The sequence below is a fragment of the Indicator indicator genome, chromosome 5, assembly GCF_027791375.1.
Source record: "Indicator indicator isolate 239-I01 chromosome 5, UM_Iind_1.1, whole genome shotgun sequence".
NCBI lineage: Eukaryota > Metazoa > Chordata > Aves > Piciformes > Indicatoridae > Indicator > Indicator indicator.
In genome coordinates this window covers 15607398-15622857 of record NC_072014.1, presented here as the reverse complement: position 1 = coordinate 15622857, position 15460 = coordinate 15607398, and the positions used below count along the sequence as shown (strand labels likewise).

The following is a 15460-nucleotide window of genomic DNA, read 5'->3' as shown; positions in this document are numbered from 1 at the left end:
GAGGGAGAGTTCTAGTGACCACCCAGTCTTTTCCCTGGCTATTGAGGGCAAATATTTTCCTGGAGTCTCACTAACATTTCCTTGCCTGCTATTTAAGTGAGATGTTTCTTATATCCAAAATTGCCTGCAAAGAAAAAGAGGAAAAATGATACTATAAAGCAGTTTGTAGATTAATATTATGTCCCCTTTTTAGGCTTGCTTATATTTGGGGGGTGTGAGGTTAAACAAATTGTTAGATTACTGTCCTGAGATCCATCCAACTTGTTTCTGAAGCCTGAAGCTGAGCACTGCACTTCTGCAGTGGCTGTGCTGCAGAGAAGAGGATGGTGTCCTGACTCCTACAGCCACTACTGCTCAGAGTGCTGCCAAGGCCTTGGGCACAGCCTGGGGAGCTGCAGCCTTGTCATCAGTGTCACCAGTGGGTCAGAGACAAAAAGCAACAGAGAATGACATTGATTAGAACACTTGACTCAAATTCAAACAAATTCATCTACCTAGTTTATCTTCATTTATTGGCTTGAGGAACATGTATAGATCCTGGTTTTGTTTTTTTACAAGTTTGTGTCAACAAATGTATGAAGTACTTAGCCTGAAATTAATGTACATCTTTGTGCCTGGGCTTACCTTCAGCCGTCCCCATTAAAAATAGATCTGAATGTGATCAAGCAAATTCCGTTTTGTATGAAGTCCAAGTTCCTATTGAAGTAACATTATAAAGCAGTCTGTGGCTGCCCTGGTGAAGGTAGTCATGGGCTGGGAGCTTTTAGGTTCTGCAATAGCAACCCCCCTCGCTGCTTTCCTCATGCTATTGGGAAATACAAAATCACAGTATTGACATACAGAAGGGACAAGAGTCTAGTGACGGTGTCATGAATTTATTATTGTTGTTGTTGCTATTATTATTAATGGATTTATTATTTGGTTTATTTTTATTATATTATTTACTATTACGAGTTTTTTATTATTATTTGTGGAAGAATAGGAGCAGCACAGAGGAACTGCTTTCTTAGGGCACCAGGAAAGGAACACAAAACAGACTGATGTGAAGCTGCTACAGGAGACATCACATATCTAGGGCTCTGAGAAAAATTTCTTCTCTCCAAATATGTACAGGATGTGCCACTTGAGTTCTGATCTAGGATTTCTGAATCAGATGACAAGAATATGTGCATTTTGAAAAACAAAAGATTGGGCAGAAATTCTTTCCTCTAAAACACTGAGAAAGTTAAATGCAAAATGCTTGTGTTAGAAAGCTAGCAATAGTGGTTTGGGTTTTTTCTACACTGATTCTTCTGAAGGAAGTCAGAGCAGGTGTTTACGAATTATCATTCTATGTTGTTCACAGTAGTAAGTACGAATTTGTAGGTTTGGGGGAATTATGTTCAGGTTGTCTATATATCCACTGCTAAGAAAAAAAAGTGATAGATTTGTAACTGAGAATTGCCTGCTTCTGGTGGTAAAAAACAAAAGCACAAATGAGTAACACAGGTGCTAGAGATGAGTGCTGGCATCAAGATAATTGTCAGTGTTGGTGCTATGTCATTTTTATATTTGACAGTTGGGCAAATTGTTTTGACTTAATATCACGTAGTTATGTTCCAAAACTAATTTCAGCACGGTGCATATTGGGATTGAGGTTTATAGTCCCAGCTCTCTGGCTCACACTGTTCCTCTCTAGTCGGTAGCTGCTTCTCATCAGTGAAAGGGCATCTGAAATAAATAGAAGTATACTTAGTGGTTACTGGTTTTAATTTTTGGTTACTTCAGGATATGAATTTCTGCTCTTAGTTCTGCAATCATATTTCTTGTTGATCAGACATCATAAATGGTGAATGTATGGGACTACTCTAGCAGCTGAGAAAACATTTGTACTGCTGGCACCTTTGCTGACAATTGAACTGGTACTATATTGCTGCAGCTGAGACTTTAGAAACTCTTCCTAGCACGTAGCCTCTACTTATGATTTAACATAAGACTTCGACACCCTTGAAATCAGCCCCCAGTCATCTTTATCAGCTTGCCTGTGTATTTCCTTTTCACAGTTTTTTTTTTCATATTGACTTTTTAACATTACTGGTAAAAAGAATAGAAGATGACAAGAAATTACAAGAAACAAATTAATTGTCTTAGACTTATATGGAGAAGGAAGAGTGAGCTAAAATTCAATGTGATACATAAGATCTTTCCTACTCCTATGTTGTATGGACACTTTACTCCATTGTAGGTCTCCTTGTCCTAGTTTTACTTTTGTAGGGTGCCAATATGAATGTTTCAGACAAGAAATTTGATTTTATCTGATTTCCCAGTTCTAACCTGCTTTTAAAAAAACAAATAAGCAAACCAAACACACACACACCCCCCTCCCAACAAATGCAACCCTACAAAACTACAGGTAAAATATACAGTCACAGAGATCCGATCTTCCCTAGCTGTGGATGCTTGATTTAGTATTCTTGCAGACAATTTAGTCTAGGAAAAGTATTGGGATCAATTTATACCAGAAGAAAAAAATCCGAACCTTTCTGGAGTGAAAGTATGTACAAAGGGAGTTAGTGCAGAATAAGTTACTGCTTTTTCAATTCTCACCCTTACTTTTGTTACACCAACTTCCCTCTGTAGACAGGTGTAAGAAAAGGATAATTTCTTAAGGATGAAACTCAATTTTCAGAGGGGAATGGGATTTAACAGTACAGCTATCATTACAGTCTGTGAGCTGCATGTAAAGATGTCGAGAGTTTTATGGCTTAAATTTTTAATGCAGCTGTGTTTAAAATAAATGTCTTTTTAAATATTCTGCTGCAGCATCAGCTTTGTATCATGTAGAACTGCACTGGTTTACCTTCTATTTAGGCATATTCCTGGATATCATTAAAAATGACATTGTACAGCCAGATCATGTGAAAAAAATCAGCTAAATGCATTGCTAGTTATAAGGCTGCTCCTTGAAGAGGACTATTTTTTGAAATATGAAACTATATGCATTGTCTCTGCCCTCTTTTCACCTGTATTTTCATCCTTCTTTTCTCCAACAGAAAGGAGAGCCAAACTGCAGTATTCTTTCTCCAGAAACCACAGAGCAGCTGACCTTTGAGATCCCTCTGAATGATTCTGGCTCTGCTGGACTTGGTGTGAGCTTAAAAGGCAATAAATCTCGGGAGACTGGAGCTGATCTTGGGATTTTCATCAAGTCCGTTATTCACGGAGGTGCTGCTTTTAAGGTATGGAAGAAACACAGCGGATGATGACTACATTAGAATTCTGACATTTCTGTGTTGAGTACTGTTGACAAGTATTCCAGGAACTCATTCCTGTAGGTGAGCTGCAAATGTACTCATGTTTTGTCCCAAAATTCTGGTGTTGTGCGCTAAGGTTTGCCACAAGGAAAAATTAATTGGTGGGAACCCTTACAGGCATTTGTATATTGCAGGATATAGGGAAGGGTAAGAAGAATAAGGGTATGTAAGTATGAGGAAAGGCTGCCTCAGCTTTTCCACAGTCCATAGAAGTGCATGAGAAAACCAGTGTGCTGCTAGGCTCAGTAACAGAGAAGTTAGGTATCCACATTTATTGTCTGTCTACACTGCTTTTGATCCTCCCAAAGAGATGCAGGCAGACAGATTAAAAGCAATCAAAAGACAAATTTCTTTACAAAAATTAGAAGTTGACAGTTCTGTGAGATTAAGGATTATGTGCTCAATTTACGATAGCTCACCATTTCCTGTCTTTTTTTTTTTTAATTCAAAATATTTTTACCGTTGTAGTAAAAATGCAATTTGCCCAAGCCTGGCATCAATTACACAGAAGTTACCAGTTGGTCATGAGGTGGATTGAATTGGTAATATTGAACTGGTGAATGACAGTATTGTGAATCTTTCTGTTCCCTCTAAGGACTATACAAGGAGTGAATCACATTTTCATGATTTAAAAGTATTGGAATTATATTTTCAGTCTTTAGGAAATCTGTTGACTCTGTGTTTTTTCTTAAATAAAACTTGAAAAAGGTAACTCTTAAAATTAGAAACAAAAGAATTAATGCTTCAGGGCTAGTATATTTAACTCTTGTATATCTATAATGTATTTTTTTTTCTCCTGTGTTATCTCAGCAATTTCTTGCAGTTCTCTTTTCTGTAAAAATACCTTTTAATATAGTGTATGTGAATTCCTATACTGACATCAGCCTGCTGAGTAAGACAATTCACAACATTAAAACTTTCACAATCATCTGTTTATAGAAGCTTGTAAATAGTAATAATCAAGAATTTTGCTTTGATGTGAATGCTTAATACTTCTCCACTTCTATTATTTACCTCTCCTGGGTCCACAATTATTTCAAAGCTCAAGTGTAAATGAGATCTTCTCAAGTGTAAATGAGCTTGGCACGTACAGTTCAGAACACTGTCCATGGTTAACTCAGGGCTAAATGACAACTGAGTTAACTTGTCTACTTGGTGTAGATCAGAAATGAGTTAAGGCACGACTGGCCAAATTAGGGATGGATAAACTCAATTTATGTGCATGTCTGCTGCAGAGTGCAGCTCATTTTATGGTGAAAATGAGACTGCCCTACTTGCTTTCTCAGTTCTGCATTCCCTGAGTGATTTTCCACACCAGTTCAGTGACTGTATATTGCCATAAATAAACTCATTGCTCTGAATAGCAGTTTGTGTAGCCATATTGAAGCATTAGAGGACTGGCTACCTGACTCAGCACCTCACAGACACGTAAGAGAGTACTGTAGCTCTGTGTATTTACCACTCCCTATTTTACCATCATTACTCACTCCAGAGCAGTTAATTTTGGCTTGAGGATTCTGCAGACTAATAAATTATGGCTTCTGTGCTCACACCTAAGCAAATGAGTCCCCATGACTGGAAGATTATTTTGTCTTCTGATAACCTGTGGTCCTGTGACCTTTTCTCTTTTCTACCTTGTTATAACCTATTACACTTTCTAATAATCCAGTAATAGATCTGAATATAGGGTCCAGAACAGATAAGATAGTAGCTGGGGCTCTAACTTCAACCAGAATCTTTCCTGTGTGTTTTATACAAGTACTCAGACAACGTAGTTGTTTTGGCAGTGTCTTAAGAACTGCATTTTACTGTTGTGTATACACGGAGAAGTGCTGTCTTCCTCCTGTCTAATGACCTTTATAATAGAACAAAACATAATCAGTGGGTATTAACAACTGGTAAAATTTCTTCTATCAAGTTAAAAAGTGTGCATATATTTGTGCATAAATATTTAAATATGTCCTTATTTTAAATATCATCTTGAATAAAAAGCCTTTCTTTCCAGCTGGTAGTTGTCCAGAGCATTTTCCCATGCTGTTCTTTGTGACTCTCTGAAATGGAGCATTATGGATTTAGACACATGCATTTACTTTTCAGTGTACAGATTTTTCTGGGGAAACTAGCACAGGAGGAAACATAATGCTCACTGGCATGAGAATTCTCTGTCACTGTTCCTCGCTTCCTCATTTAGAGTTTAAAATTGGTTCTCATTTTGTGATATCCTACTAATGTAAGGGGCAGCTTTATCCCCTGACTCTTCAAAAGAAGACATCAAAGTTTGACACATTTGTTTCATTGGTGAAGTAAATGCTCAATCCTTCTAATACTATATAAAGGTCTTGATACATTAGATTTGTTTCAGTACTGTGTCTTCTAGATTGAATGTATGAGATGCAGACAATTTTGTTTGGCTTCTGTATTCCATTATTGATCTGAACCAAAGCTCTGAAGAGTGACCAACATTTTTTAGTTTGTTTTGTTTTCTTTTTTAAACATTAACACATTAATCTAGCGGTGACTTGTTGGTGGCATTGCAAAGTGTACAGTAAGGGAATTGTAAAAAAAAAAAAAAAACAAAACAAGGGAAAAGTCTTTAACTTTGTAGATCTTACTCCTAGGTAAAGATTTTAGAAAATATCCGTGCATCTTGCATCATACATGCCACAGTAAAGACCCAGTTAGGCCCATTGCTACTGTAGCTCTTGCTGCAAAACCAAAGTGAAAATGCCTTAATGCTCTTAGTTGATGTCATAACACTGTGTCCTGCAGGAATAAAACCAGTTACTTTTTGTTGATTGAACCTTTATGTCCCTTCCTAACCTCCTTTTGTAGTTTTTGAAGTGTCTATTTTTTTATCATCCCTAAGACAAAGAGGTTGCTTGAATACTTGATACTCCTGATTATGCAGAGCCTTTCATGTGAAGAAAACTATCATTTGACTGAGTTTAAATGCATCATCTTTCTCCATAACTTTAGGGATTTCAGCCTGGTTCATCTCAAGACATCTTGGCTTTCATTTGTGATGCATTCCTGTTGAGCAGGTACTTGCTGTCTACTGCAGCTGAAATGCAGCAGAGCCATTATTAGAAATATTGGAATATTTTCTACGTGTGCATTTGTTCAAATCAGTTATTGTGTAGCATGAGCCTCCTTGGTGCTTTTGAGTGCTGTTGCAGTAAATGTTGCTTGTTGTGTGCAGGGGATGGGAAATTAGAGGATTCTAACAAATGCCATCAAGGAATTCCATGTAAGGGAAATATCAATGATGTGATAAGGGTGTGCTTTGATCACATACAGGAATTGGTGAAGAACATGGCATTATATCTCCCTGCCCTACTGCAAAAAGCATGAGAGTCTCAAGACTATCAATATGGTAGCCATGTGGTAGAAAGTTCTACCCCTTACTGAGTCTCCATGGAATAAAAAGATTTAAAAAGAATGGAATAAACAAGGGAGCAGTAACTTCACCCTTTATTAGAATAGCTCACTTGCAGTTTCAGAGATGGCATTCGAAAACTGTTTTGCTGAAATGCCAAATGTTGTTTTTCTACTTGGAAGCCACAAAGAAACCTACCTTTCAGAGATGAAAGAAAAAACATGTAAAAACAACATTTAGCTTGTTTTGAGCCAAGCAGATTGTCTTGCAGTTCAGGCTTTTAAACCAGGCCATAACACCAGTGATGTGAAAATCTGTGTTTGCAAGCTGTTTAGACTTTGGGGACTTTTTTTTTTCAGTCTTTAAAATAACAAAATGCTTTTCTGTGAAATAGCTTCTACCGGAGCATAGGCGAAAGCAGTGTTCAGCTGCCTTCAGGCCTACCTGGTACAGGTGATTAAGCAAGTTGATCAACACGGATAAAGCACACAAACTTTTTTCCTCCAATCACAGTCAAAGCCATTTATTTCAAGTTGAATTTTGTATTTAAGTGGAGCATGTAACAGAGTGGGAAAAAGGGAGATGCATCAGAAGAAATTCTTTAAGAACTGACAATATTAAAATACAGAATCATAGAATGGTTTGAGTTGGAAGGGACCTTAAAGGTTCTCTAGTTCAAATGCCCCTGCCATGGTCAACTAGACCAGATTGCTCATGGCCCCATCCAATCTGCCTTTGAACACTTCCAAGGCTGGAGCCTCCACAGCTTCTCTGGGTGCTACACCACCCTCATGCTGAAGAATTTCTTCCTAATCTAAATCTATCTTCCTTCAGTTTGCAGCCATTACCCTTCATCCTATCACTGCATGCCTTTGTAAAAAGTCTATTTCCAGCTGTCCTGTAGGCCCCCTTCAAATACCAGAAGGCTGCTTTAAGGTCTTTCCAGAGTCTTCTCTTCTGCAGGCTGAACAGCTCCCAACTCTCAGCTTGTCTTCATAGCAGAGGTGCTCCAGTCCTCCTCAGTTCATCTTCACGGCCCTCCTCTAGAACCATTCAAACAATTCCATGTCCTTCTTGTGCTGGGCATGTATAAATAAATACAAAGTCTCACAAAAATTATTGCCAATTCAGTGCTTTCTAAGGCTGCAGTAATTCATATAAAAATACTTACTGTCTTCAGGATGGTTGCATAGTCAACAGAAGTAGTCACAACAAGATGCATTTGGCATTGCATTTGTATATACTCTAGTTAGAAGCTTTAACAGATATTTATACATTGGTGTTTATCCACAGAAATGAGAGGGAAAAACAAAAAAAAAGGCAATCTTAGAACCTGTGGGACCATGGGAGGAGAACATGAGGACCTGTAAAATTTTTTAAGTCATACAGAAACTCACAAACAATAAGATCTTTATTCATCAAACTTATGTTGCTGTGAATGGCTCAATTTCAGCAAATTTTGATAGAACACAGAGGAAGTGCAACATGTGCAAATAATAAAACTCTGTTCAACAATGCTAACTCTTCTCTCCCTATACTGTAGTATGTGTGATGGAATCATTTTGTATGTAGAGCAAGGGTGGGGTTAACCTAACGACTTTGGCTGTACATGAATTTATGGCAGCAGAAAATAATCAGCAGAGGAGTGGGACAGCTTTCAGTATCTTTTCCAAATGTCATTGCTGTTTTCTACCCTCCATTGCTGTACCTTCCTAAGAAAGGTTGTATTTCTGTTCTTTTTTTTTCCACTCAGTGACTCGTTTCCCAATTCTTTTTTTCCATCGTCTTATCCCTCCCAGTTTATTTTGGATTCTGATATATGAGGTTCATGAGCTCTGTGGCCGTTCACACTCTGCCGTGGTAATGATGATACCTACTTCCAACAAAAATAACACTTAAGAAAGCTGGATTTGTCACAAGTCCTGTAAATCACTTGAGCACAAATGACTTGGCAGCAAGAGCAGAATAGTTAATGGAACGTTTTAGTGACAAGAAAAAAAATATATATATATTTGGGATTGCTCAGGTGCAAGGAATATGTAAACAGTTCAGATGAGTGCCTTGTGAAGAATATGTAATGAGCTTATGAAACAATGAGATTCATTTTAACCGAGCAATGTATTTCCGTGCAAGTTCCTTCCCTGCTATTCTTTCTTCGCTGCACTTCTATGTTGGATGTCTTCAGTTCCTTACTCTCTCTCTTCCTTCTTTGAGGTCTGATGCGAATCCGATAATTGTGATCTTGAGAAGCTTAAAAGAAACTCTTGTATCTTTATTAAATAGACCTTATTTTCTTGTTAAAGAGAGAAAAGTCCATGGTATATACTTTTATGAAAAGAAATAAATCACAGATAGTAATGACAATAGCAATAGGACTCCTAAATCACAAAATAGCAGTGCTCACAATTTTTTGCACCCATGAATGTCAGTTAACCTTGGCAGTGAAACTGAATTACTTTTTCAAAGCATAGGCTACTTGATATGGCTCAACCCTAATTTTCTTATTGGCAGCTGGCTTGCATGTTAAAATACATGGGCTGCATTAATTAAAGTAAGGATGCTTAAGTCTTAGTGACCATTCTGAACTGAGAGCACTACCCCATATAGTAGCATGGTGTTTTTGAAAAGGTTATAATACAATATTTTTTGAGCTGTTTCTTACCAGACTCTACTAGCAGATAATAATACACGGAAGATATGTTGAACTACTCCTTAGTGATTTCACAGCAGATACTAACAGCTATATGGTGTGGGTCCTTTTAACTAACCAAAACCACCTTTTCCTGTTATCTTTTGTAGAGCTGATACAAATTAAATTGTACATGCGAGGAAAGCAGCAGCATGTGCATGCACTTCTTTCTTTGTAATTGCCCCATGAACTCTTCCCAAAATGTTGTAAATGAAAGAGAACGATGGTAAATTTATGGACACAGTTTGATATGTGGGTTGTTTTTTTTTTTTAAGATCTGACATTATGCAGTCTCTTGTTTCTTAAATTTTAGAAAGCAGTGTCTGCTTGTCTGCATCTTACTTTCCTGTACATAGCACCTCTGCCTAATAATTCTTGATTTAAAAACCCCAACTTTGTCTCTGTTTTTTGCCTGTAGGATGGCCGTTTGCGAGTCAATGATCAGCTTGTTGCAGTAAATGGGGAGTCACTTCTGGGCAAGTCAAATCATGAGGCTATGGAAACACTGAGGCGCTCCATGTCCATGGAAGGGAACATTCGTGGGAGGATCCAGCTGGTAGTTCTGCGGAGGCTAGAGGTGCAGACAGAGGTGAATCAGTAAATGCCTGTATTAGATAAATGTCTTTCCAATTCCACTGATGTTGTATACAAGAGATGATGGCTAAAGTCTTGGTCACAGAGAGCTCCTCTTAGTAGAATGAATTCTTGACTTCCTGGAGTCAGGATTCGTGAAGCATTTCTAGCTGTTATCTCCTGGTCTTGCTGTTCCTGTTGAGATCAGCTGAAAGTTACTTCTTATTTCACTTCAAATATTAGAACAAAAGCAAATGTAGTTCCAAAAAGGATTAATTTAGGATTAGGGTGCTGATGTAGTTTTGACTATCTGCCACTTCCTTGAGGCAGTAGCTGGGATACAAATGTTTTGAATTCTGATTTGATTTGCTGTCATGATTAGAGACCTTAATATCTTATTGTGACTTTTATTTTACTTCACTCTTGGATTTTCAGTTTCATTAGTATCTCGATTTGCTCAATTTTTTTCTCATGCACTTTCTTCTGGTTCTGTCCTGTTCCCCACCTTTTGTCATCTTCATTTTTTTTGACCTTCAAAGTATTTAATATTTGACTTTCCCTGTTCAAATGAAGGCCACCCCTAATGGGTTTCTGAGCTGATTAACATAAAACTGGTTTAAATAAGGTAACAAAATAAGAGAAGAATTAAATTTTAATGGTTATCTAGACCTCGTATAAATTGAGGTTTGCCAATCACCTTTTATTTTAAAAAGGATTTGGTTTATGATTGCTCTTGCTCCCTCTCTTTCATGAATTCATGCACATATGCAGACTCTTTCTTCATCTTTACATAGATGATATGTGCATATGTATACTGGCTGCCATTACTGCTCACCTCACTTTTAACTTAGGCCCCTGAGTAAATATTTTTACAGTTTTTCAACATCTGTACAGTTCCTTAAAATAAAAATACATACAAGTGGATGTGTGGTATAAAAGGTTGTAATAAATCCCAGTATAGAATTCCAAGAGATTGAAATAATCTTTTTATTTTAAGAAGCATTCTTGGAACATTTAAAAATGTTAAGAAAAATCATGTTTGTGGGTATATTTGCATAAAATATCAGCGGGGCATCTTTTGGTATGAGTAATTCTTAATATTTTTCTGATAATGTCGTATTTGATTGACTGCCATCTTTGATTAATTGAAAAATAGATTTAGGAATAGAGTATTTTCCAAACATTTATGCTCTGACTTTGTTGGGAGAACACTTTGCTAAAGCCTCACTGATGTCAACTCTGCCAGGAAGATATGACAAATATTCATTAGGAATTCTGGAATGTATGAGAGGAAAACACATCTTTGCTTCCCATTTCTGTGTAACAGCTTTACGTTGTAGGGAAGAATTACAAAATATGTGCTGTACTTATTGTACACACTTGTGACATAAGAAAGACAACTCACCTTCAAATGAAGCTCACTCCTGCAAGCTTTCTCTGTTTAACAAAGCAAAAAAAATTTAACAAAACTTCTACTCTGTCATCATTGGCCTAATCAAAATTTGAAGCTCCTTTTTATATTTAAGTGTACGGTTTTGCATATTATCCATATGACCAAAAAAGGTAAATGATCTTGACTCATGCCCTGTGAAGAATGCATAATGAAGCCTTGATTGAATCAAATTCATTTTAGACAGGAATAATTTTTATAGAATAGTCTTTCGGTTCGATTGTAATTCCATTTGAGTCTGGAGACCATAGTAGAAATGGGTTGTTACCCATTCTTTCCTTTCCCCAAAACAGCTTCCTGAGTACTGCATCTCAGCTTGGGAGAAGGGAAATATGTCTAGAAATGCATTATTGTTTTTATTGGTCAGGACACTAATGGAGGTCTTCCATGACAGCTATGTTTTATAAACTGAGTACTCTGTTTAGGCTGGTTAGTGATCAGTTGTTGGGGTATTGATTGTGTCATTTATCAAAGAGCTAGAAAAGCAGATTTGTTGTTGCTGTTAATTTAAGGCTCCCTATCCCACTGGGTACAAGTCGCCAGTGTAGTAGTAGTTTGAATGTTGCAAGGCTTAATTTAGCTAGCAGTAGTAAGTGGACATTGCAATGCAAGGAATCTTACATAAACTAAAGAATTTCCAACATAGTGAGTGTCTCTGTGGTTTGTGTGTTTCAGTACAGAGGTTCAAAATAGTCTTTTCACATGGCTCATGCTGCTCTGAGGAGGAAAGAATGTTGCATGTGCTGCCTGTCCACTGGGACGTTTGTAGCCATGTTGTCACCAAGAGCATCCTGACATTGATTTGCTTAATGAGGTGCATTCTTTCCTGGTTTATCATTACTTTTTAATAGTTACTATTCTATCACGATTCTTATTTTGGTTTTATTATTATTATTTTATTTTTTAAAAATATTATTCATCTTGAAAGGCAGGTTGCAAGATGATGTAAGACACTGTCCTTTCTTATGTATTGGTTTGCAGACAGGTACTTGCCAATGCATTGAACCTCTTGCATCATTTTACAAAGAGATTCCATGGGCTAGATACATGCATTTCTTCTGTAGATGTGACTATGAAATTTAAGGAATGATGTATTTAGTGTAACATTTGCTGGCATAATGAACATGCACTTTAAAAATAGAAGCCAGTTGGAGGCTCCTTCAAAAAACAGATATAAAACTATAGAAACACAGAAACTATAAAGGTTATTTTGAAAACTAGCCATAATTTCCCCTGTGTGGGTTTTCTGTTTTCCCTGAATAACAAGTACAGAAACGTCTTTCTGGGTCTGTCCCAGTTTTAGAAACTGTGATTTATCCCCCTCCCTTGCCACACCTTTTTTCTTTTGAGCAACTGCTCAGGAGAATAAATTAGGCGATATGGCATGTATGGGAGAGTGGGAAATGTCTCAAAAGAAAAGCTGACTAGAGGTGTGACAGGAGTTTGTTTAGCTGCTAGCCAGAAGACCTGTGTTTGGGAGTTTGGTGTAACTCCTTACTTGCAAAACTGCTCTAGTGTGTGATCATCAGAACATATGCACTCAGTCTCTGAGAGAAGGGAACCAGCTGGCTGGCAGAAAAATACCATTGGCATTGCCCATGTTCTTGTGTTGACAATGTCACAAGCTGCCCTCCCAGATGGAGAATTTGAATGAAGCCAGTTGTGGGTCATAAAAAAAAAAAAAAAAAGTGTCTTCATTTTTGTGCATCATTCTTAATGATTGTCATTGCTTGCATATTGTCTTATTTCATGGTCAGCAAAAACAAATCGTCATTTTGAAGATACATTTCAAGTTTTTCTTTTGAAAGGAAGCAATGTACAGAGAACACAGTACATTGCACTTTATTTGTGTACTCTGTAGTGATGGTTGATCCTCTGTATTGCTGAACATGTAAATTTTTTTTGTTACAATGTGTGGTTCTATTTTTTCCATAGGATCACTCAGACCAGCAAGTCTTTCAGAAGTCAGTGTTTGGTGGGAGTCATAACTTTGCAGCTGCTTCCCGACACAACGATGCTGTTCTTCAGCAGTTCGTAACATGCAGTCCTCAGGAAAGAATAAAAGGTAGTCTCTAGACATCCTCTTTTCTTTGCTGAAAGAAAGTGCTTTGGGGTTTTGGTTTTTGAAATTCACAGCCCCTAGAAAAGCAGTTAATTAGAGTAAGTGCACACACTGTTACTTTGAGGCTTGAAGATCCAGGGAGGGTGGGAGAGCTGACTCAGAAGTTGTGAATTAGATTCCTGGCACAAATTCCACTTTAAGTAACAGTTTCTAGCTCGCTGCCCCAACACGTAAGGTTGGATAAAAAACAAATGATGAGTGCAAAATATATGTTGTCAAAATGTTTATTTTCTATATACTCTTAATGAGTGCAATGATTTTTGCATTGAATTCTTCAATTATATCCCAGGTTATTATAAGCTAAATGAGTTTCTACAAAAGCATGATATTCATAAAGTACACTTGCTTTTTTAGACTTAAAGATAAAAATTGTTCAAAGGTTATGAACATTCTCTTAATTTACAAATTGGAATTATATTAGTGAACACATTAAAAAAAATAGACAGACATGTGCATTGTACAAAGAAACCCTATGTGTATGAGCATATGTAAGCATATAAGTAGGAGGTTTAAAGGCCATTTATTTTCCTGTCTTCTTTTATTTCTCACTGCATACTGTACTACCTGTACAATTTACACCTGACAGAGCAAGGTACTAGTTACTTGAAAAGTGTTAGTATTAGAGATGGTCTTGACCCCTTATCCTTTTAAGTGTGCTCTTATCCTTCAAGCCAAGCACATACTTAAATATCCTTCAGTAGGGAAAAAAAGATTTTCATTGGTGATGTTGAATTATGCATGATTTTTCCCACTTCCCTCGACAACTGTGGAAGCTGGATGACCTGCAAAAATAATTTCACAGGCTGCTGGGATGACTGTGTGGAGCAGTTTTAAACAAAACCCCCCAAAAAACTCATATCACTAAAGCTCAAGAGAAACTCTCTTATAATTTAGGAGTAAATAATTTGTGTTGACATCAATATTTTGACAATGGGACTGCAGGCAAAGATGTAGACTTTAGCACTGTAAATATTCAAAGATCAGAACCTTTTGTTTAGATCTACCCTTATATTTATTTTTTCTTGAATTCATACCAATTCTGTAGTTACAGGAGAGAAGGGGTCATCCTCAGAGCTAGCCTGCCCTGTAGAATTAGTTGCTGCCAAAGGATCAGAAAATAGCAAATACCTTTAAACATGCCCTTAGAAAACATATAAGCAACTGCTTCAGAGTCTTTGGTACAGGTAAACGGCAACAGGTAATTTGTCACTTAAAGTTCAGAACAAAATACGTGGAAGAGCTGTAGTTTCAGATAAGGATTTTCCCAACTGCAATCAAAAAATGAAGATGATTAGTTTGCTGCCCATTCATAAAATCCTTTTCATCTTTTTACTTGAAGAATGATGGTGAGGAAGCATTCTAGCAAAAACCTCTGGTGGCCTTGAAACAGAACATGTGTCTGCTGTGGATAGGACGCTCTAGAGTGCTGCTGATGGCCATTGTCAGGGAGCATTTGGCACAGTTGGGGCTTTACAGCCGTGGACTGGGAGCAATTTGGAATTGGAGTCAGTGGCCAACAGATGACAAAGACGTTTCTAACGCAAGATGTATCATTGTATTGCAATTTCTGTTGAATATTTGCCATCTAATAAGTAAAATTAAGTGATCTTAATGGAGAACTTCACAGGCACTTTCAGCAGCTGGGTGTCTGAAGTAGGGCTCCAATCTGAAATGTTCTTGGTGAAAGATGCTTTGGGCTTATTGTAGTCCTGCACCCTGTAGAAATCTTTCTCTAATTTTGAAGTCATAGTATGAATTATTATTGAGCTAATTACTCATTCTACTTTCCATATGAGTTTGTCATTTGTTTACCAGAGTTGTTTTAGAATTTTTTTTACATTGTTCCTTACAAAGTTTTGTTATCAGTCTTTCAAGGCATCTGTAAAGTCATAACACTACGCCTATGCACAGCCTTCATTTAGTTCAGTTATGAACTTTAGGTTGTCTGTCTCGAAGG

At 37.2% G+C, this 15460-nt stretch overlaps 1 protein-coding gene across 1 annotated transcript in view; it reads left to right on the top strand.

The window, feature by feature from the left end:
- Window positions 1-15460, top strand: part of PARD3B (par-3 family cell polarity regulator beta) — a 411926-nt gene that overhangs the window by 208552 nt on the left and 187914 nt on the right. The window contains exons 11-13 of the mRNA XM_054381001.1: window positions 3033-3218; window positions 9777-9947; window positions 13317-13446. Coding sequence (XP_054236976.1) covers window positions 3033-3218; window positions 9777-9947; window positions 13317-13446 — 487 coding nt within the window. The remainder of the gene's footprint in view (window positions 1-3032; window positions 3219-9776; window positions 9948-13316; window positions 13447-15460) is intronic.